Source organism: Schistocerca gregaria, chromosome X (assembly GCF_023897955.1).
Source record: "Schistocerca gregaria isolate iqSchGreg1 chromosome X, iqSchGreg1.2, whole genome shotgun sequence".
Classification (NCBI taxonomy): domain Eukaryota; kingdom Metazoa; phylum Arthropoda; class Insecta; order Orthoptera; family Acrididae; genus Schistocerca; species Schistocerca gregaria.
This window is the reverse complement of record NC_064931.1, coordinates 531,138,932-531,163,689: the sequence shown is the minus strand read 5'-3', so window position 1 is coordinate 531,163,689 and position 24,758 is coordinate 531,138,932. Positions and strand designations below refer to the sequence as shown.

Below are 24,758 nucleotides of genomic sequence, written 5' to 3'. Positions count from 1 at the left end.
AGAAGGCAGAAGCAACTTTTTTTTGGAGTATGAATGGATGAGACACTAAAGTGGGACACTTTTAGGAAAAAACGAAGTGATGGGATAAACAGCATGTACTATTCATTTAATGCATTGTGCGATGTAGGAATCATTAAACTTGCTTGTTGTGGTCTAAGTGCCCCCCGTAATAATATTCCATTATCTCTTGTGGGGCATGCCGCTAGAGAAAACATTTATTACGTAAAAAAGCGGTTTTAAAATTGAAATTCGGTACCTCTCTCGCATGCTTCTGATAATCTTTCCATGCCCTCAGTGTACCAGGTCGTTATAATTAAACTTTCGCTATTTGACACTTTATAACACGGAAACTAATTATCGTATGAGAACCAAACTTGGTAGCATTAGTGTCCAGAGTACGGGGTGTATGATTTCCATGCTTCACAGCACCACCGTCCAGTTCCAACTATGCCCACAAGGTGCTGTGATGATCAGTCCGATTCACAGTCTCACACGTCTGACTAGTCGCAGTGTATTTGTAGATGTGTCAACATGAACTTGGACAAACGGAATAGGGAATTAGTGGTGAAGCTCTATTATCTAAACAACAGTAATGCTGCAGCTGCTCTTCGAGAATATCGCCAGCTGATAGGATTACGGAAGGGTCCTCTTCCTCCACCTGCTGTGCAGTGCACGATGAAGAAGTTCGAATCTGGAGATCTGGGCTTCGCTCCAGGAAGAGGCCTACAACCAGTTGTACCACAGGTGGTTGGTGAAACCGCTGTTGCTATGGCAGACAAAGCTGTGTGCAATTCGCGATCGTCAGGCAGTGTTTGTGCTATGTCACGACAGTTGAACATCCTGTGGTCCGCTGTAGGGAAAGTGCTTCGAACCATTCTCAAATGATATCCGTACAAGATCCATATCGAACAGCAGCTTACACCACAGGACGCACAATGACGTGTTGACTTCGCTCTCCACTTTCTCGCAGGGGCTGAAGTTGAGGAGGGCTGGCCCTGGACCATCCTATGGACAGACGAAGCTCATTTTTCTCTGACGGGTGAAGTGAACACACAGAATTGCCAAGTATGGGGATCTTAACCTCCAATCACTGTCCATGAAGTTCCTCTGCATAGTGAATGTGTCACTGTGTGATGTGGCTTCAGGGCTACATTCGTCATTGGCCCATTCTTTTTTGAACAGGTCGGCGCTCAAGGACCAAAGACGCGCAGTGTGACGCGCCAGCATGTCATACCCGCCCTACAGGAGAGAGACGCATTGAACTCACCTGTTTTCAAGCAAGATGGGGCCCCACCGCACATGGCTCATGAAGTTCACCTGCTACTCCGAAACGCATTTGGAAACGGACGAATTATTAGCCGATTGTTTCCATGTGCTTGGCTCGCACAATCACCTGATCTTACTCCCTGTGATTTCTGGTTGGGGGGCTATCTGAAGGACAGGGTTTACCAGGGAAACATTCATACATGTGCTGATCTGAAGCGCAGCATATCAAGAGAGGTAGTTAGCATACCTACGGACATGCTTCATTCTGCTGTGCAGATTGCAATCTCGCGCTTTCAGACTCTCCTGGACACTGATGGGTGCCATATTGAGCCCCTTTTGTTGCAATAATGGTGCCAGCATGTAATGGTCTGATTTACCGTAGCATACATTAAAAGGGTTTCAATTGAAGTGATTCTGCATTGTTTCTCTTCCCTATGTCCTTGACATTAATGATACCAAGTTTGGTACTCTTACGGTAATTAGTTTCCGTGTTATAGAGTGTTGAACAGGGAAGGTTTAATTTTAACCATCCGGTATTTATTACCCGCTCCACAATAAAAATGTTGCTGAAAAAACACTGGACGTTTATTGTTTCACAATTCACCTTATGTTATCAGTTATGTTTGCTGTCGGCAAACTCAAATCGGTATGTGAAACCAGTAAACGATTTTGGGAGTTCAGTTAAAAAAATTAAAATAAAAGCTACCATTAATAGAGGTAGTAGCTGCCTGCAGTGTTGTCCTGTAACTATCTTGCAAAATATGTTTCATTGTCCCTATTTATTAAATATGTATTCAGTTTTTTCCCCCGAAATTAGCAGTGTTGACCATCAAGCCCATAACCTCGTACTGCATAAATCGATGTAAATCTGTTATGGACGGTTAAAAAGCGAATTCATCTTTTTTTCTGCTCTTGTTTTCATTACTAGTACCGTTACATAGTAATAGTAACTCCGTAGCTATATTGTCCTGTTACTGCATTGCAAAATAGATGTCGTGGGATGTTTTGTAACACTTTCCCACTAGTTATTAAATATGTATTCGCTTCTGTCGTCCGCAGGTAGCAGTATTGACCATCTAGTCCATAACCTTGTACTGCGTTATAAATCGATGTGAATCTGTTAAGGACGATTAAAAAGCGAATTTATCTTTTCCCCCTCTTGTTCTCAGTGCTCTTTGCTTAAAAATAGCGGCCAGTGAATAGAATAAAACAAATGTAAAAATTCTTTGGAAATAAATTAAGGAGAGGTGGTAGTGAACTTTCCGTTGTTTCCTGAGTTACAGTAAACGCGTTTGTGTACGAATGAAGTTCGTAGCCGTGGCGTTGTAGTGTAAGGTCTATGATGTTGACAAAGCTGCCGTATTGGTAGTCGAAGTGACGGATGAAATTTGTGTACCGTATAATATGCGTTATGAAAGATTGGAACCCGAAAAACCACTGCTTTGAGATATCAGGAAAGGTAAAGTCAGCCCATAAGTGATCTGAGAGAAAAAGTGTGTGAAATGTGATTTTGTGCAGTGAAGGCGCAATTTGTAATAGGTTAAGTATTGTCCAGAGTTCGACGATTTGAAGTAAAATGTTGTTATTCTTGTAGAGTTCATTTTAATATGTAAACAAAAGTGTGTTTTTTAAGTAAATTTTTCCGATGCCTAGGTGCCGCCGTTTTATTACGTTGTTATTTCCTCATTTTTTCTGTAAGGGCTAGCTTATTCATTACAGCACAGAGAATATGTAAGCATCCGTACATATAACATCAAAAATACGTGCATGAGTGACAATATATGTTCTGTTAAGTTTTGAAGACTTGATCAGACAAACTGGCCGTCTTGACAACATAAATTCCCGTGCTCTGACATGATGCGGTATTAACTGACGGATCATATGAACGATGCAGTGACTGTTGTTTTTTCCTCTCGTACATGATGCTTGACAACTTCGTGATGAGTGAATGTTTTTAGTGTTATTTTCATAATTGTAGTCTCTGACGTATAAGGCTTATTTTTAAATGCAAGTTACATTGTCAGTGATTGAGAGTAGTGATCAAATGTGACAAAAATGATCTGCTGTTAGAGATGAATGTGAGGTGCTATATAAAACATGAAAGAATATCACAAATTCATGACCATCGTATGTGGAATTTGGTTAACAAATTATCACATAAAATGACGTAATGAGACATGTTCCTTCAATTGTGCTTTAAGACTTAGTCTGTAGCTGGATTTCCGTGCAGTGGAACATAACTGAAGAAGAACTGTCATCTGTAGAGGAGATAATAGGCACCTTCAGAACATTGCATTTATTGTTATCTTTTTGACATCACATACAAAGTGCTATTTGGTTCTTATTGTTGTTACTTCCGACATGAAACGCAGTGTAAGTAATTTCTCTGTCTAAATATCAGGAAAATTGTCGAATTGCACAATCTAAATGGCTGTAACTTCTCTTTTAGATTGATATTGGAGATCTCTCAACATACAGATATAAAATTCACTGCCTTTGTTTTAGGAATAAGATTTCTGTTGAAGAATTGATAGTAATTTATTCTATATTTGAATGCAATATTCATTTTGGTTTTGGAAAATCACTTCTTATAATGTTTCACTTTCTTAATGTTTGAAATATTTACATATAAGCTTCTAAAATGCTTTATTTGTGACTGCAGTAACCTTGATAACATATGCTGTAGTGGCACACAGACTAGTCAGAATAAAAAAACTGCCACGTTAAAGATCTTACTTGTTGCGAGAATTCATTAATATAAATTTAGGTTTTTATTGCATCATGCTGTTTGTTTCGAAGATGGTTGCAATCCTTTTGGGCTGTGTGTACTGTGTATTGCTATGCTTACTACACGTGCCATACAAAGAATTGAATTGGCATAAAATTTTCCTTTTATCTTTGAAACAAGAACTGAACTCTGATTTACTGCTATTTCTTTTTAAATTATGAAGGATGTTATTGTTTGAAGTAAATAACCTTGTAATTGACAGATGTCATTGTCACGGCATTACTGAAGTGCCCGATTCACACATCTGCTTTGACCCATGACGTCATCAATATGGTGGAAAAGGCTACATCCAGTATATAAAGAATGATGACAAAACGTCACTACATATACACACCAACAAACACGAACAAAAATAAAAATGACACAATAACGTCTCACACCAAAAATAAAAGTAATGGGACAACTGTGGAAAATTGGGGTTTAGGGCAGGGGCAAGCTAAATATACAGTGATTTAAAAAAAATCACAGGGATCTGACACTTCACTATGTAGCTCAACCACAGCTGTTGGTACCAAAAAGCCAACACCTACAACTCTGAAAAGTGGAATAAAAACACCAACAATTCAGAAACCCAAATACCTCATATTCACCATACCAATTAAAACACAACTGACCCCCATAAATATAAAACACAAAACATCACACTTACTATAGGCCTAGAATAAAACCAGAACAAAAATTACTTACCAACAAAAGCCTCTGGTAATACCACCTAGGTTGGCCCATACACACACACACACACACACACACACACACACACACACACACACACACACCCCGTGTGCATGCATGCACCGTCAATGCCACATATATGTGTCCATGGCACGAGCTGCCAGAACTGTCCTCGACCTCATGTTGTTGTCACAAACATGACACCTAACATACTTGGCAATAAGACCGAACATCTGCAGAAACTGTATTACAGACATCATATTGTCACCCATCTCAGAACATAATCGTATAGTCACGGACTTCACTGACATATCCATGCCCAACAAAAATGCAATTAAAAAATAAGACTTCTTTATGCACAACAAACATCAAAATAATCAGACCTAACAAAAATGCAACACACATTAATAAAAAAAACTTAAAAACTGACTGAAAACACTTCTACAGTCCATGTTAGCATGATGACAATCAACACAAGCCCAATACCACACGTTAAACTCAGCACGTCCACATCCTCCACCAGAGGGCACCCTCAAATACAACATGACGTCTACAAACACATCTAACTTGAGAACTCCATGCCACAGTGATGTCACACAACACAGTTATATAATGTTAATGGCTGATGTGACAGCAACTTTTAGTGCATATTTTCAGTTTAGTTGGTTGTTGGCAAAGCCAATAAATGTGAAACCAAAAGAACCTGGTTGTAGTGATAGACTGATCTGTAGTGTAACCCAAGGTATAGGTTAGGTTGGATGGTGACTGTGAGTTGGCGAAGTCACCAAATGTGAAACCCAATTAACCTGGTTGTGGTGGTTTAAAAATCTGTAGTGTAGCATCTATGAAAAAATCGTTACTGATATCACATTATTGGCTTCTTGGTGTTTACGACTTTTTACTGCATATTTCCTATATCACTCTTAAAATCCAATGGATGTCCAGTATCAAATATTCCTCATTATCCAGTTTTCTTCTCTCAGCTTTAAGATTTTTATTTTTCCCATTCTGTTGCCATATGATCATGTAACTTGGTTCTCCACATCTCCATGAGATGTGGAGCAACAAACCTGAAGTTGTAATGGTTCCAAGAGAATGAACTTCAAACACTACATCAAATAAAATAAGAGTTAAAAGGTGATGACACAAACAGAAGTCACTCAAATGACTCTTGTCTTTTCCATTGATTGTTATCTGTTTCTCGACCCAGAATTTGGTAACATTTGTTGTCATTTTTGCTAGAACATGGTACAAAAAAGTTAATTTTGTCCCTTACACATAGCGCGATACTGTTTCTAAATTTGGGAACATGTTAGGCTTCCAGAAAGTAGAGTCTGCTGATCTAGTACCTTCCGCCGCGGAAGTCGAACACGCGGCAGAACAAATGGACGTGGTCAGCCCATAGAGGGCTCCACGGCAACTGTTCCGCGCAGCGGCTCTCGCCCAGCGAGGGCACCACCGCTGAGCCACGTGCAGACAGCGGCCAATAGCCACTCCCTCTGGTTTCGTATATAGGGATCCGCTCTGCCCTAGTCCAGCCAGTGTGGTACTCGCTCTGGATTTTGTTTCTATCTCGGCGGTACTGCGTTCTGGTCGTTGCTCGCTATTGACATTTGCCTGGCTCTGGTTACGAGTGGATTTACGTTTGGTGTGTGGTGGTGTGGTTTTCACAAGCCTCCGCTGTTTATCTCTTCCTTGTTGTGTCGCTCATAGTTGGTCGTGGTCAGTTGTTGTCAGTTGTCTTTGGTCTGTCGTCCAATTCGTCCAGTGTTTACCCGGTGGTGTGTGCTCCACCGTCGGCGGCTTCCCCGCCTGGCAGCTCCGATCCGCAGCCCGAGGCATTCCCGCTGTTGGTTGTGGTTACTACAGCTGATGGGTTGTGGAAATACAGTGGTGATGTTAAAATTTTCACATACACAACTCACTGGTGACTGTTGGAGGTTACAAACTGCGATTTGAATTTTATTATGTGATGTACAAGTCATGACTGGTGTTTATAAACTTGATCAAAATCAAAATGGCCACAGGGAAAGAGGGGAAAGTAAGCTTAGTATTTAACACTCTGTCAACAATGAAGTGTTGGAGATGGAGCACAAGCTCAGGCGGAGGAAAAAACTGTTACAGCATTTATGTTCAGTAGTGTAGGAAACATAAATCTGGATGGAAATTTGGCCCGAGGTTGTCCCCATGAGAGTCCAGTGATTTAACTTTTTAGTATTAAGGTCACTGCTGGGGAGATTTAAGTAGTGATTAATTTTTTCGAAACCTAAAATGTGGTGACTGTAGAGTTGCACTATGAAATCTGAGGTTTATTGGAAATAATAAAATGAATGCATCGGCTGTTTATATTTAGGTGGGAATAATTAGTTAAGGACATTAAAATTTTCATAGAGGAGAAGGAAGAGTGCATCCAACAATTTTTTTGAAAGACTCTGTAAAGATTACTACAATGATGAAATAAAATGCATTCCCATGACAATGTTGGTAACGAGAAAAAGAAACTTGTAATCCTAGGCAGTAAATTTCTACTATGCGGATAGACAAAAACTGCATCTGTGATGTTATGAGCAACACAGAAGTAAAGAAAATTACATGGAAAATTAGAACAACATACATTCATGTACAGTAAACACAATTTTTCTATGGAACCCATAGTGTTGCCATTTTGGTTGTATTTGCTCATCATACTAAAACTTTTTTCCATGTGAGTGTAAATGCAAGGAACTAGATGTAACATTGTATTTCCAAAGTACTAAAAAACTTTCTGTGCATGCATTACTTCCCGTGAGGAGGAGATTGATGTTAAACGTCCAATCATCAATAATGTCATTAGAGATGGAGCACAAGCTTGGTTAGGGAAGGATGGGGAAGGAAATTGGCTGTGCCCTTGCAAAGGAACTGTCGTGGCATTTGCATGAAGAGAGTTCGGGAAGTCATGGAAAAATCAAATCAGAATGGGTGGATGGGGGTTTGAACCATCACTCTCAGAGAATGCAAGTCCAGTATGCTAACCACTGCACCAACTCACTCAATAACTTCCCTTTTGTAGCACACAAGAAAAATGCTTATATAGTACTTACAGTATGAAGTTATTTTAGCACTTTGTAACACTGTTGATGGCTCGGCAACTAGTTTTCAGGTAACTGTGCTAGTAAATAAACTTGAATCACTAACAACAAAGCAAAACCTAAAATTTTAATATGTGTATGAATTGCGTTGGCGCGAATATGTGTGTGTGTGTGTGTGGGGGGGGGGGGGGGGGGGGGTCTAATTCAGAAAGAGGCCTCATGGCTGAAAGCTTACTTGTCTAGCAGTCTTTTTGTTGTGCCTTTCTGCAACTCAGCGTCTCCACTATATAGTTAGCAGCAATCTGTGCTTTACACAATATAGTCAACTTTGTTTCAAGTGGTACTCGCCTCCAGCACAGCCACCCTGCATGACTGATGTTTGTTTGCTTCAGAATCCTGTTTCATAACTTTGTGAAATTTCACTAAATATAAGACTTTAGTACTCTTTGACTACTGAGTTGATCAACTAGAACTAAAAACACAACAAATGTACTATGCCTGACAGGTGTGGTTGACTGACATGTAGCAGTGGTTGGATGTTGTTCCCATGTTGGATGCAAGCAGGTTGCAAAGCCCTGGTGGACTATGCTGATTTATCTTGTTATATGCTATTCTGAAATATGGGCACATTTTAGATGAAGCATTGGACATGAAACAGTTTACCTCAGTATGGATGCCATAATTGTTAACACTATACCAAAAGCAGATGAAGGTGCAATTTTTTGAAGAACATTTAGATTTTCATCACTAGAATAAAAAATTAGAAAGGTAGGACAGTGACAAAAACACTGGACTCCTGTTTGGAATGATAAGAGTTCAGTTCTCTTTCAGAACATCCAGATGTAGGTTTTCTTTGATTACCTACACTATTTAAGGGACTGGGAGATTGTCAGGGCATCTCCTTTCTAAAGGGCACAGCAAATCTCTCCTATTTGCCTTAAAAATTTTGTCGGCACATTTCCATAATTAGTGAAATATCAATCTCACAAAAAGGCTAAGATATTAGTGTTGTCCATTGCAGAACTTTGATGAAAGTTTTTTCCTAGAAGCGATGAAAGATTATAGTGTAAATGTGTATTGTGAAGTAACAGACATACTTTATTATTAATTGCGTTCCATTTTTTACTGAACCTTCACTCTGTGTTATCAAAGGAATTCTTCAGTGTCTAGAATGTATTACCTAATAGGTACTGTTAATGTATTTTAATAATCTCTTTAATATCCTTAGGCAATTTATTGTACAATTTATCTTTTGGTAGGCAGAGCTGTTTTGTTTATTCTTTCATGGTGAATGTAAATTCAGTGTAAATCATGTTCTGTGGTCAGGGACAGATGTGTTTGCAACCATTATCATGATTATCATTTATATGTGTCACTGTAAAATAACTCATTCCATGCCATTACAACTTATTCTGCAAATTATCCATAGAACATGAAACCAACTAACTGATCAATAAATGTATTCACACTATGTGTTTAAAATCCCTTAGGGGCATAATATGCTGCTGACATTCTGTCTGCAAGTAAATTTGTGTGTTCACATTACTTCAGCTGACAATCAATACTCAGACCTATAAATTTTGTTTGTGAGCCATTCTACAGAAGTACTAGCTAAATTTTCTTGTACACTTGTCATTTTTCCTCACCTGAGTGACAGGAATGACACTTGTTTTGTTTGTGTTCATTGTAACTTTGTTGTATACTGAACAATTGCAAATTTTTTTGAGGGTTGGGCTCTAATTTCTCTGATGTTCTTGTCATGGTCATTTCATAAGACACGTGTGAGAACTAGTAATATGTTGCCCATATGTTCTTGGAAGATATGCTCTTTACACTCAACCACATACTGAATGATCCTGTTATGAATCTTGCTGCTCTTTGTTGAATGTTCTCTCTCTCCTCTATTAATCCTACCTGGTAAGAGTTCCAGACTGATGAGCGACATTCAAGAAGTGGTCTCCATATGTTTTGTAAGCCATTTCTTTTGTGGATGAGTTACATTTTCTTAAGATTCTTCCAATAAATCTCTGTCTAGCACCTGTTTCTCCCACGTTAGTTTTATGTCATCATTCCACTTTACATCACTCTTGATGGTTACACCAAGGTCTTTTAAAGTTGTTAATGTTTGCATTGATTTTTTCTCAGTAGCGTAACCAGGCAGTTGTAGTTTATTTTATTTTTAGTTGTATGCATAGAATTGAATACCTTATAAAGGACATCGTCTTCTGCATGGACTGTTATTAAATTCATTTATTCAACACAATCATGATTTCAGCTTATAATGTCATTTTCGAGTGTAGCTTTAACAACATAAATTGCTGAAAGACTGGTTCAACTGCACTTGAAATATTTTGCAAAAAAAAAATATGTATTTATTTTTCAATTGTAGCTGTGCCTGTCTCTGTGTAAATGTGTCAATGCATCATCCCTTTTAAGAACACACTATCATTGTATAATCCATGTGTATAATAATACAGGAGTCTTCATCAGTTATACAAAAGAACATAGCACTTCCCTAGATTGAGAAAGTTATGTCAAACTGGAATCGAAGGACAAATTCACTCAATACCTTGTAAATTTCTTACTTTCTGTAGCAATTGCTTTTAAATCCATGCCATCTGTGCATACAATTTACAGCATGCATCTGCCAGGTTGAATGAATTCATGTTTCAACTCCTGGGTTAACATTTTAGTGAAATGGTTACAAATGGACGACACAAGGGCTATTCTCATATAAAGAACAATACACTGATGGTCTTCATAGTGAGATAGGCAGAACTACAATTTTTTAAACAATTTTGTTTTTATAAAATATTTCACAAACAAAAATGTATTTATTTGAACTGGTCTTCAAGCTAGTTACGTTGTAACAGCTGTCACTTGAAAATGGCATAGTTAAATGAAGTTGTGATTGTGGTGAATAAATTAATTTAATAACAGTCCAGGCAGAAAAGCTCTCCTTTTTAAAACAGCAGTGGCTATCTTTGTCTATTTATGCACAGTATTTTACATTTATTTGTGATCAGGGTCAACTGACGGACCCTCCACCAATCATCTATCTTCCACGTGTCTTCCTGCATTTCACTACAATCACCTTGTGTTCAAACCTTCCTACAGAGAATAACATCATCTGTAAACAACCTCAAGGAGCTTACAGTGTTATTCAGTAGATTGTTTATATATATGGTGAATGGTAATGGCCTTGGAATCCTTCCTTGGGTTCCTCTCAGAATTACATCTATCAATTTCCATCACATTATCATCAGTGTGTGGAGTTCTGTCTGTTAGGAAGATCTGGCTCCAGTCACAAATTAGATCCAGTACTCTATAAGCTTGCAGTTTGTTCTTTAATTGACAGTGAAAAACTGCATTGAATTCCTTCCAGAAGTGAAGGAATACAGCATCAACCTGAGCACCTTTGTCTGCAGCACTCTGGATTTCATGAGTGATGAGACCAAATTTGGTTTTGCCAAAACTGTGTTTACACAATCCATTTTGAATTTTATAAAGTCATTCTCCAAAAAGGTCATAATTCATAGAAATAGCACATGTTTTGTAATTCTCTGAGAGACTGATGACACCAAATCTCAAACATGTATGATGTATATATGCAGACCGGAGTGATGAATGAAAATTTGTACCAAAGACAGGATTCAAACCCGGGTCTCCTGCACATTAGGGAGATGCGCTAACCACTAAGCCATCCTGGCTCAATGGCTTTGTACAACTGCATGGACTGTCCTAGCAAACATCCATCCTCAGTCCAAATTCCCATTCATGCCCCAGCCCACTTTGTTTTGTTTTTGAGTTTTGAATGGGAATTTTGATTGATGAGGAAGGTGTGCTAAAGTAGTCTATGCAGCTGTGCAAAGCCACTGTGCCAGGGTGGCATAGTGGTTTGCACCTCTACCCAGTGAGCAGAAGACCCGAATTGGAATCCCAGGCTTGGCACAAATTTTCATTCATCACTTCAGTCTGCATATATGCATCATTTAAGTGAAATAGGCCCATAAATATGTGCATCCGTCTGGCAATACTTCTTGATAATGAGAGTGGCCTGATTCTCTCTCTCTCTCTCTCTCTCTCTCTCTCTCTCTCTCTCTCTCTCTCTCCCCCTCCCTCCCTCCCTCCCTCCCCCTCCCTCTCCCCTTATGCTAGCTTTGATAAAATGCTGCTAGAAAGTAAGCAAGTTCTTTCACATAATTTGTGTAGAATCTCAAAGGTATCTCGTCTGATTCAGATGCCTTTATACTTACTGAAAAATTTTAGTAAATTTTGTACTTTGAAATCATATCTTGTAATATCTGTCATTTTTGACATTCATACGATGATTGAAATTAGGAGCCATATTATGATCTTCCATTGTGAGACAGTTTAGAGTGAATTCAATATTTTGACCTTCTGTTGTCTTCCATTTCATGCACTGCTCTCCTTATTTCATTTTGGCTTCATGCAGATTTTATTTGTGAACTAGACTTCAAATTCGCTTAAATGTATAATGACTGTCTCTTTGCTTTTGTAACAACTTTCTAAAATCATTATTGAACTATGGTAGGTCTTTCCCATCCCTCGTAACCTTGCTTGGCAGATACTGATCTGGGGTGCATAGTGCAATGCTGTACAATTTTAGCCATTTATGTTCCATGTCTTCATCTTCGGGGCTCAATATTTTATGTTGACTGCTCAGATACTCTGCAGTTTGTTTCCCACTACTTCTGGTAAGCAAAGGTATTTTCCTACCTTTGTTAACATTCCTTGTGACAGCTGTAATTGTAGATGCTATAATATCCGAATTACCACTGATGTCCTCTTTTGTGTTAACTCATTTGAAAAGTTTGAGACTGTTAGTTGTTATGAGATCTGAGACACTTACCTCATGAGTTGATTCCTTACCTTTCTGCCCAATGTAAGTTTCAGACGAGAATTAAGATGAGTGTCTCATGAATCCCTGGCTCTGGCACCAGTTTTAATTGTGTAACCCTCCCATTTTATAGCTAGGAAGTGATAGATTCCCCCTGTTAAAATAGGATGATCAGGAGACTTAATCACAATGTTGTCCAAGTTTTCTGTGAAGTGCTCTTCCTCAGCCACATGGTCTGTAAGCACTTCCAGTTACCAAGCTTGAGCCCACATTTGATGCTCACATTCACCCAGATAATTTCATGTTCAGATTCTGTTATAACCTCACTAGATATTGTTGAGTTCTTTAAATGTGCCACAACCAGTGGTGTCTAGCAGACTTGCGATATATATTTCAATCTTCAGTATTTTGCTGTTATTCAGTTTGAGATTCAGCCAGTCTCTGATAAGATTAATAAGCCATACTAATTCTGGGACCTTACTATGTATGCTCCTGTTGTTTACTATAGGTGGAGTCACAAATGATGGCGGTAGAGTTTAGGCTTGTTCTGCTCTCCTACATCATGTGTTTTCTGGCAGCCAGTGACTGTTTAGTAGTGTTCTGAGTGCTCTTGAATGTTGTATGCAATGCGAGCATTATATGTGACTGCAACGAGTTATTTAGTGAATTTTTATTCCGTTTGTTCTGAAATGTCGTGACTGGTGGTAGTGGCAAAGTTTACTCAAGCACCTGAGATATATAATTTGAGGGGTATACGCTTTCATAAAGTGCAAAGCATGTGTATGCATTTACCACTCACCTGTCACTTGAAACTGGCAATAATGCAATCTCCGGCCTATTCTCGATGTGCGCAAACTGCTATCGTTCTTTGGTCGGATTGTGATACTGTATTATTATTTTCTCATTTTCATCTGCAAGGATGCAAACTCTTTTCTGAGACTGATGTGGATATTCCGTCTGATAACTCTAGCGAATGTGACATTCACCCTATAGAGGTGTTCTAGCTGACTTTAAACACCACATGTACAGTATTACGCAAATAGAATTTCCATTGTGTAGTAAATGCCTGACCTGTGATGGGAGGAGGGGGGACTACACTTCTCCACACAATAGTGGAAGTCGAGAATGATGCAAAATTGTCTGAGCCTTTGGTTTAGAACATGCACAAAAAAGTTAAGTTTTACATGAAAATGCCCTTTCATTTCCTCATATTTGCAAAAGATGCATTTTGGTAATAAAAAAAATACCTATCTTCAGAGGCTATAATTTTTTATGAACAATAACTGTTTTGGTATAAGGGCTATTGCATAGTAACTACCGTAATAAAATTCTTCTGAATGGTTATCGGTGTACTTCAAATGCAGGGTGTCCCAGGGGGACTGGACAGTATTCAGGGCTACGACAGAAACAATAGTTATAAACAAAAAAAAAGTCTAGTAAATATGGGCTCTAAAATGCATACCTTGGGAGCTATTAACACTTCATCATATTTGCTACTGCGGAACACAAGTGCTCATAGCTCTTTAGGTATACATTTTAGAGTCCATGATTACTAGACTTTTTTGCTTTGAATATTTGTTCCTGTCATTTCCCTTAATACTGACCATCCTGGACACCCTGTATAGGAGGCTACTGCGAATGCCCAGGTCAGTCTCGCACATAATTCGAGTAAATTCTGATAGGTAAAATTTGTTATATTGTTATCATTCATGTACATTTTCATACTTGGACTAACAAAGAAAGAAACCTGCCATACTTTCTTTATGAAATGAACCATTAAATGCACAGTTTAGTTATAGTCTATGAAGTGGAGTGTAACTTTCACTTCTGAATGTTACTGTTTTCTGGTTGAATATGTCGTGCCTTTCTTTTAGTTATGATACAAAATATACTGACACTATGTCATTAATTGTCAGTCTGGTACCCATCAGTATGGTACTTCATAAGTTCTACATGTAAAGTAATGTGTGAGATGCCAGTGGTATGTAATCTTGCCCCTTTATATTGCATTTTTTTTTTACTTGTAATGACACAGTGTATGTGAAAAATGTAAGATTGAAGTGTTTAAAATTTTGTATAATTTCCTACCCTTGTAGGAAGACCAGCTGAACTTCAGTGCCAGTTTCTAACTTAATCTCTCTATTAGGAATATTCACATTTATGATAACATAAATATCTATTTACAGATTGTTGCACGTAGCAGAGAGAAGTTCCACCCCTATGTCAAACACCACAGGGAAACTGAGAGGTTAGTCATATTTATTGCGTGAATCAAAGAGTAAATTATTTATGGCTCTTTCAGATGCATGTTGTAAAATGACTTTGTTTTTGGAAGTATCATTAGCAGGTAGTTCCAATGTGAAAATACCTACTTATAAGTCATTAGACCAAGGTGCACTTGTCTTAAGATTGGAAGGTTTTATGAAAGAAATGAGGAGTGCAAAGATATACGAGAAAACTAGTCACAAATTCATTTGTAGTAGAATTATTCATTCAGCAATTAAATGGCCATTGATAGCAGGAATGAACTGTGCATACAATTTGGATGATAAATAGAAAGCTTAATACTGGTTCTTACTACATTTAATAAAATCAGATATCTGCTAAGGCATATGAAATACAGTCCCTGTATTGACATGCAGCTAGTGTCAGTAACATGCGGCATCGAAACCTCATGTGAAAGACGAAGATTGTTTAAGCTTGTAGCACAGTCTGCTGTAGTTTGTTATGGAAAGTATGAGCAGGTAAAGAAATTTTGTTAAAGAAGCTTAGAACATAAACTTTGTAGGTAGAGTATACAAATCTCAGAATAAAATAAAAACCATATTAGATACAGTGTGGGCTGTGTCAGAGAAGCAGCAGAAAGGTTCTGTTATTGACTCACTGATGTACAGGGTGCAGCCAGTCAAGGAATATGTTAGGGAACTGGTTTAAAAATTTTTATTTCGAAAGCCCCAGTTAAGTCTTGACAAGTTTTCTTGCAGCGTAATTTCTGCAATGTCTATACGACCCTAGCTACCTGCCTTTCAGAGCTAAGGCAGTTCTATCTGATTAAAGCTGCTGACAAGACACACCTTCAGCCGTCTACTGAAGTATTGTTTTTATTTGATCTAATTTCCTTTTCTCACTTAACATCAGCCCTTTACGCCTCCTCACAAGTCCTGACCACTCAACAACCTGTACACTGAAAAGAGGGAATATGTTATAAACACTACAGAGAGATTCAAAAAACATCAATAATAATTTCTTGTTTAGGGCAGGTAAGCTGATGACTGTGGTGATGTATGGAAATTCTTCAGGATGTGTGTATGCCAACATCTATTATTTGCTGCTGCATCAAGCAGCGACTGTCCTTACTTGAATTTCCATCATGAGGTACCAGTTTTGGCATGGGACCTGCTGTGCCACATGATGTTAGTGGGAGGGGCCTGAATGCTGACGTAGCTAAGGAGAGGAGGGCAGGGTGGGAGGGGGGGGGGAGAACACCAGCCAATGGCAGTGGTGCAGACACTGAGGTCAGATTGACTGGAAGCGGAACTCCAGGGGTGTCATAACAGCTGTCAGGAGGGATCTCCTCCGCAGACATGGGCTTTGGCAGCGGGACCAGTGGCAACGGTTGAAAAACATCAGTCTCCGTCAGCATCGGCAATGAAAGATTTCCGTGGCGACTGCAGAAGCTACTAAATACAGGGTAAGGGGACAATGACCATGTAATAATTCTGCCAGTGACTTCCTATCATATAGCAAGGAATGGTAGGAGGAGAGAAAAAGCTTTCTTTAAAAAAGTCTTGCTCCTGTGTGTGGAGAAAGAGTTTCTCCATGTAACTTTTTGATGTTTTAATGAAGCGTTACGTTTCACTGTTACGACTGAGCGTGAAGAGGTGCAGTACTTACATGGTGTATTACATTGGTGGCACAAAACTGTCGAGAATAAGCAGATGTGCATTGTGGTACATTGCCCAAGACCTCAGGAAAACCTTCTAGACAAAAAATAGAAGACAAAGCTATCACAGTACTAGCAGCATTTGTGGATGTCATGGGGACTATGGAAGGAAAGTTGCTGTATGCACGTATGCAATGACCACCATGTGTTCCATGAGGGACCTGCGAAATCTATATGGTCCAGATGGACATGGCCACTGAAAAAAGTGCTGTGGGAGAGCCCACCTCCTATCCCATAAGAAGATGCATCTACAGCTAACACAACAGGCTTAGTTGGGTCAAAGTGAATAAGACGATGATGTCTTAACAATGTATCCTTTAACTGCTGAAATGCATCCTTTCAGTCTTGGAAGTACAGGAGAGGAACACCTTTCTGGCACAGCCAGTTGAGCTGAGCAGCAATTTGCACAGTGTTTGCAATAAACTTACAGTAATTTATGAGCTTACCCATGACAGTATGGGACTCTTTGATGTTACGGGGCACCAGAAAATCTTTAATTGCTGGCAAGTGCGAAGAAAAGGATGAATACCCTGTGTATTTATTATAGGTCCCAAATATTTAAATTTTTCAATGAAGGAAGAGAACTGTTCCTTGTTACACTTTAAGCCAGATGCGGTGTTCAGCAGGCATACAACCAACAACAACAGTATTGTCGAAATAGTTTGTATGTGAAGGGACTTTTGCTGTTATTTGTTCCAGAAAATGAAAAATAGCAGGAGCCGAAACACTTCTGAATGGTAGTCTTTGAAACTCAAATAAACCCAGGTGAGTGTTGCTTGGGCTGCTTGTTCAGTGGTAGCTGTATACCTCACATAAATCAGCCTTGGCAAAGAATTTGCCCTTACCCAATCTGCCATTAATTCCTCCATTTGTGGAAGAGGAAATGAATCCACAACAGTTTGTAGGTTTACTGTTGCTTTAAAATCAGCAAACAGATGAAAACCTCCTGATGGGTTTTCGAAAATGACCATGGGTGATGCTCTCTAACTTGAAGAAACAGGTTGGTAACACCCAAGTGTCTTTCCATTGTTACAGTTCCCAAGCAAACTGCTCATGTACAGTATGGGGGACAGGTTAAACATGATGAAATTGTTGTTGCACATTATCTTTAACAGTAATGTGCAAATCAAAATATTTGGCCCTTCCTAATCCTTTTTCAAAAAGTTCATCACACACTGATCAGCTAGGACATTATGACCACATACCTAGTAGTCAGTTTGTCCACTTTGGCACGGGTAACAGTGGCAACACGCCATGACTGAAAGCATTGAAGCCTTGGTAGGTCGATGGAGGAAGTTGGCACCACATTTACACACACACACACACACACACACACACACACACACACACACACACACACACACACACACACACACACACACACACACACGCGTCATCTAATTCTCGTAAATTCCGAGAATGGGGCAATGATTTCTGATGCCATTTTCAATCACATTCCAGATGTGTTTGATTGGGTTCAGATCTGGTGAGTTGGGGGACCAGCCACCGCTTTCCTTGAACCACCCCCGGCCTTGTGACATGGCAAAATATCCTGTCGAAAAATGTCACTTACGTCAGGAAACATGATCATCATGAAGAGGTGTATGTGGTCTGCAACCATTGTACAATACTCCTTGGCCGTGATGGTGCCTTACCCGAGCTCTACTGGACCCATGGATGCCCATGTGAATGTTCCCTATAGTGTAATGGAGCCGCAGCCAGCTTGGGCTCCATCCAACAGTATAGGTGTCAAGGAACTGTTGCCCTGGAAGATGACAGATTCATGCCCTCCCATCAGCATGATGAAGAAGGTATCTGGATTCACCATGTCATACAAGATCTGCCAATGCCCAGTGCCAATCGTCATGTGCCCATTTCAGTCATAGTTGTCTATTTCATGTTAGGATTGGTGCATGTATGGGTCGTAGGCTGTGGAGGCTCTTTGTTAAGTGTTCAGTGCCCTAAGTGTTGAGACACACTTGTACTCTGCCCAGAATTAAAATCTGGTGGTAGTTCTGCCACAGTTGACCACCCATCCCATTTTACCAGTCTGTCCAGCATACAACATACAACATCTGTAATGAGGGGTGACTGCCCAACCCCACAATGTCTGGGTGTGGTTAAAGCTTGGTTTTGCCAAGTGTTGAAGACACTCGCCATAGCACTCTTCAAACACCCGACAAGTTGTGCAATTTCCAAACTGCTCATGCTGAACCTCTGGGCTGTCACAAATTGCTCTCAGTCAAACTCAGGTCACGTATCTTCCCCATTCTACACAATGACAGCACACTTACTGATGCTGCATGCACCGTGTATGTGTCTGACTAGCCGTGATTCCTTACCAGATGACACTACTATTGCCTGGGCAGGTTTATATCGCAAGTAGGTAAGTGTTCATAATGTTCTGGCTGATCAGTGTTTTATTCCACAATTCAGAAATATTAATATGAGGCACTGAAACATGATTTGTAACACATTGTCTTGGATGCGTACGTTGAACAACTCAAACAAGTGTAAACCAAAAATGTTGGCTCTTTTTCTGGGACATAGTATATCAAATGAAACACTCTTTGTAACTTCACAAAAAGTTGCTTGCAAACTGCACACAACATGTACTGGCATTTCATGTCCATTATAACCAGATAAAGCAGATGTAACCTTCTAGAGCTATGGGCTACCAATCATTTCGTATTTGTCTTAATTGATGCGGGGAGATAGATGCACCTGTGTGTAACTGAAATTTAATCATCTTTTGAGTCACTCTTAATTGACCAAAATGTTTGTTCTTGTGTTTGTGGACTACAGGAGGTTTCCATGATACAGAAAAGCAAGCCTTCATTGATGTTGACTGTAATGGCAGTGACGACATGACACTCACATCCTGAAAGCTGCACTCAAGTGGTGCCTGCTCTGGCCACCTTGTAAACAGTGCGTTTACAACACATTAAACATCTTGCATCCTCATAGGGACAAGCTTTTCTGTCATGATTTGAAAAACACCGAGGACAATACTTCCTCGCCTTATTCTGAAGTACACCTTGTGTACCACATCAGAAATGTTTCACCTGTTCTTTTACTGTTAATCTGACCCCTGCCTTTTTTTCACTTTAGCATTACTGTAAACTTTAGGCTGAGAGTCATGTGTATTATGAACAGGAGTAATAGAGGGAGCCTCAAAACACAACTTCAGTTGTGTCTAGTAGACTTAAAGACTGTAGAACTGGCAAAAGTGTTTTCAGATCCGGATCTGACAATATTAGGATAGCAGCACAAATACGTGTGTTTGCCAAATTTAGTGTGATTTCATCATATACCATAATATCACTGTAACTTAACCTGCAAGAACACTTAAATCTGCCATTTCTTTTTTGCCCACAAAGTTCAGTAGTCAACTGTTTCAATGACTAAAGACGAAAGAATATAAATTTCACTGTGGCAACTTGAGTGTGAAATTCAAATTATTAGTCTATTTTATGAACACGTTTTTCATACACAATATCTTCAGGACAAGAGTCGGGGCACAGTTTAAAACATAGACAGTACACATTGGCTCTGATTGTTGACAAAAAGAAAGCAATGTGTGCCATACCTTCAATGTTGTAAGCTGTGAATTAGGCGTCCAGTTGCATGTGACATTTGGAGCAGCTCTCTCCTTTACTTTTAAACTCGTGAAACCTGGGAGCAGCAGCTACTTGTGGAGCTGCTCGTTGCGACAGTAAAGTTGTCATTTGTTGGACACTTGGCAGCAGTCATTCCATCCGTTGTGCACGAAACTGAACAACTTATTTCTCAGACAAGGTTAAACACTTTGTAGTAGACACAAAAATATAGTAATATTATATTGACCACTGAGATTAGCAGAACACTAAGCAGACCAGGGCAGTATATGCACAGGAATACCATGCAGATATCCTCGCTGACAACCCTTAATGCCCACTTGCAAGTCCTGACCACTCAACAACCTTTACACTGGAAAGAGGGAATATGTTAGAAACACTACAGAGATATGCAAAAAACTTCAATCATAATTTCTTGTTTAGTACAGGTAAGCTGATGAAAACTTATTTGATTTGATTTATTAATCAATCCACGGATCATCTCATAATGATACAGGATTTGTCATCATAATATGATGAAAATAAATAGCACAAGGTATACATACACACAGAATATATAGCAGTTGTTTTGTGAGGACTGGACAGGTGGTCGGCCATGGCCTTATGAAGGAACTGTCGTGACGTATTAGCATTTCTAGATTTACTTTTAGAGGAGGCTGAGCAGAACTACAGCACACACGAAATATTAGATCACTTAATTAAAACTTCAACACAATAGAGTACTTAACTTGAAACATTCCAGGTCCAGAGGAATCTCATTATGTATATAGTACTGTCACTGAATAACAAAGCTCATCTCTTTGTTTTTATACAGAGCAATAGTCATATCTCAATGTACAGTTAGTTGACTATAAACTTTCAAAGACAGTTTGGCTTCAATAAATCACACTGCACTTTGAAGCAAGCAAGCATCCAGCTGTGGTGGTGTATGGAAATTCTTCAGGGTGTGTCTGTACCTACATTTGCCATTTGCTGCTGTGTTAGGCAGCGACTCTCCTTACTTGGGGTTTTGTCATGAGGCACCACCTTTGACATGGGTCTTTATTCTTCAGACGACACCACAAGAACTGTTTCTGCGTTTGTCTGAAATGATTTAGGAAAACACAGAAAACATAAATCAGGATGGTCAAGTGGCAAGTGGATTCAGTGTTATGAGACAAATAAAAGGAAACTGAAGAAGCAATCAAGCGTCTTAAGTGGAAGGATTCACATGTTATTTTGAAACACAAAGTAGGATAATGAAGATTTCTGCAACATACACTAGCATTCTACCTAGTTACTTGTGTGACAGGTCTTTTCAGCAAGATATTTTCCAATGCAGATTTAATTATTCATTGATGAGTTTCCTGCACAAGGAAAATGAAAAAAATAACAACTACAGTATGGTTAAAATTACTTAACACTTTATACATCACAACTTGGAAATAAGTTCCGCTTGCCAGAGCTCTCAACATAACATGTGAAACATCTGCCATTGGTAACTTTCCGAAAGGAAAATATCAGTAGACTTGCAGTTTTTACAAGTTTAGCGCACACAGATTATCAGTAATCAGGCACTGCCTGTTGCTCGTTTAACTGTTGCCAGAAAAAAACACTTTTTTTCCCCCACATTGGCACCCCACACTCTGTTATTAGAGCCTTAACCCTTACACAGCTGTCAGTAGAGATTGTAAAACTGTAATGCCATGTTACAAATGTCATATAAGTAATTTTAGTCAGAGTGTAGATGACTATATCATTGGTAAATATGTTTAAAAACTGAAAATGGAATAGTTGCTTATTTTTCTGAGCACATTTTGATGAACAGATTTCCAGTTTCGCTATAGGAATGACTTCAGTTCTGCAGGAAATATATTCATTCTTGCACAAGGTAGTGGAAAGTGTTCATAAAAGAAGGAAAAAACTGCAGTGTTTAGAAACCTCTGTGATTTAAAGAATTTTGACTGTGTGAACTGTAGTGTGTATAGCTAAATAAATTATGTGAGTAACTGCAAGACACTCCATTGGTTCTAATCTTGTCACAACTGTAGGAAACGGAATATAATTTAACACTATCATTTGACAGGAATTGGGCTCATACCTGAAGTATTGTAATATGTAGAATTTCTCAGGTCCTGATAATGGCAGTGCTTCAAACCTCTGTTCATCTATCTAGATTTAGTTTCCTTTGAAAAGGATAAGGCCAATACCCTTACCCATCTTTACCTAATATAAGTTTGTGCTCCACCTCAGATGAGTGTCATGAACCAGTTTTAAACCCTAATCTTCCTGTCTTCCTTAACCTCTTTGAAGCAGGAGACACTAGATCTTTGATCAGAAGAGTGGATGGTAATCCCTTGTGGAAGATACATATTCACCACCTCTTTCATAAGCTGAAACTATGGTGTATATTGCTGATTACAATTAGAATATTACCTATAGAGTCAACTCCGTAGAGGTACTGAAACCTGTTTACTTTCTGCGACTTTCTTGATGCCACATGGAATAATACGTTGGGGGAATTCTGCTTGAACACAAAAACTGTTTTAGTACAAAAGCAAGCTATTGAGACCATACCCAGTGTTAACTAAGGAAGCTCATGTTGAAGTGTCTGTAACAATCTGGAGTTCTTTCACAAACATGACAATACTTCTACTTGCATATGATATTTGTGGTTGACTTCTTGAAAGTTACCTGTGAATTTGGAGATTTGGTAATGGCTGAAATGTCCTTTTGTTGCCAGTTATTAAGATTTGTAAAATGAAGTAAATTATTGCATAGTGATGTTGTTGGTAGTGGTTGTGGCAATATTTTTATTGTGGAATTTCATAGTTCCTTGTTTTGTTATCCTGTCTTGTTTGTTCCAGTAAGGTCAGAATACACTGGACACATTCTTTGATGGTGTGTCATTGACACAAGTGTCATCTTTAACAAAAATAGCACTTCTACCTGACAGTCAGTTGTCTCCATATTTATAGATGTTGCATCCATATGGCTATGAAAAGTGGGGACCACAACACAGTCTTCTTCCATGAAATAATTTTGGAAGACAGAATTCAAAATCACAAATGTCATTTGGCCATTTTCTATTATGGTATTCTTGCCATCAACAAGTGACATGATCTTCTGGTTCACACAAAGCTAATTGACAAGTGAAGAGTTACCAGACATGTTATGAAAGTTTGGTTATTGCATTTTATTTTTAACTTCATGGAATGCTGCTTTCAAAATTATCATCACTTGTATTTTGATTCTATTCTGCATTTGTTTTTCATTACTGCATAGGTTTCTCTGAATATAAGACACATTTCTCTGTGCTTTCTTAATTGAATTCTAATTGTGTATTCAGTAATCATAGGGCCTTCTGATCACTCATTGAGTTCTCTGAGCAACAGACTTGTTTTACAAACATCCAATTATGAATTCTGATTTGAGCCATAAGTCCTCACTTTTTGTCATGCCCAATGCTAAAAGGCTATAGCTGACAGTAGTGGTAATGAGCAGTCAAATTTCTTTTGTTACAAGTTTGGGACAAACTTTGATGTTTTGTTCCATGTTTCTTATCAAATTTGTTGCATGTGTTGGCATTCAGTTTAGCTCTGCATGTATGGAGCAGTCAAACATGCTTTGGGACAACATGGTGGATTTTCACTGCATTCTCCATGTAATACTGATATTTTGTCACTGATGCTTCTGAGCCATTATTGGAGCTTTCATGCTGTGGGAATGACTATAACTGCGCATTCTTATTTCCATTGTGTCCCATATAAGCTCAACTTATTACAGACAAGTTTTCATGTGTTTGTCATCTGTTTTATTTTCTGTTGCATGTTAATAAAGTGTAGGTTTTTTTATTGTCACTCATTCCACTTATTATTCCAAAATGCAACAAAACTGACAAATTCAGAAAAATCCCCACTTTTGGGATAACATCGTTTGAGAGATGTACATATCACATTTTTCAGTTACACAAATAGAGCCACCAAATACTCACAAATACTCAATGAACTATGATTAAGTTGTTTGCGTCATATTGATACTGAGGATCAGACAGCACCTGAAGAAGACTGTGACTCACACAGCTGAAATATCATGCAGGAAAGATGCAAATTACTGGCAGAAACCCGATTAATCAACATGACAATGCCACACTGGGAAAGCCTGAAGAATTAAAAGTTGTTTGTGTTTTGGACAAACATTTATTGTATGTGTAATCTAAAGAAGTACTTCAGTCAGCCCAATCTCTGCCATGTACTGTATTATGGCTAGTATGGTATCTATGGAGATGTAGATTTGCTTGCTTATCAACAAAAGAAAAACTGGTTTGGTGATAATTGTGCAGAAATTGTACTCACTTGAAAAGAGGATATTATGAAGTAAGCATTTGTCCCTGTGTTTCCTTTTGTGTGTGTGTGTGTGTGTGTTTGTAAAAGTAATTTGAGGAGTTATCTAAATAAGCTCTATCCTTATAGTCTGGCTTTTGCCCATGGCTTACCAACACTGTGCAATCTCTGCTGTTCCCACTCATATTACAAGTTTGATAACAAATATATACAACTCGTGT

The 24,758-nt window shown here is 38.8% G+C and overlaps 1 protein-coding gene across 2 annotated transcripts in view; it reads left to right on the top strand.

Annotated features, from left to right (window-relative positions):
• Nucleotides 1–2,270: 2,270 nt before the first annotated feature.
• Nucleotides 2,271–24,758, top strand: part of LOC126298868 (polycomb protein SCMH1) — a 172,048-nt gene continuing 149,560 nt past the window's right edge. For both annotated transcript variants that reach the window (XM_049990382.1, XM_049990381.1), the window contains exons 1-2: nucleotides 2,271–2,725; nucleotides 14,842–14,903. In XM_049990382.1, the coding sequence (XP_049846339.1) occupies nucleotides 14,876–14,903 (28 nt within the window). In that variant the 5' untranslated portion in view covers nucleotides 2,271–2,725; nucleotides 14,842–14,875. The remainder of the gene's footprint in view (nucleotides 2,726–14,841; nucleotides 14,904–24,758) is intronic.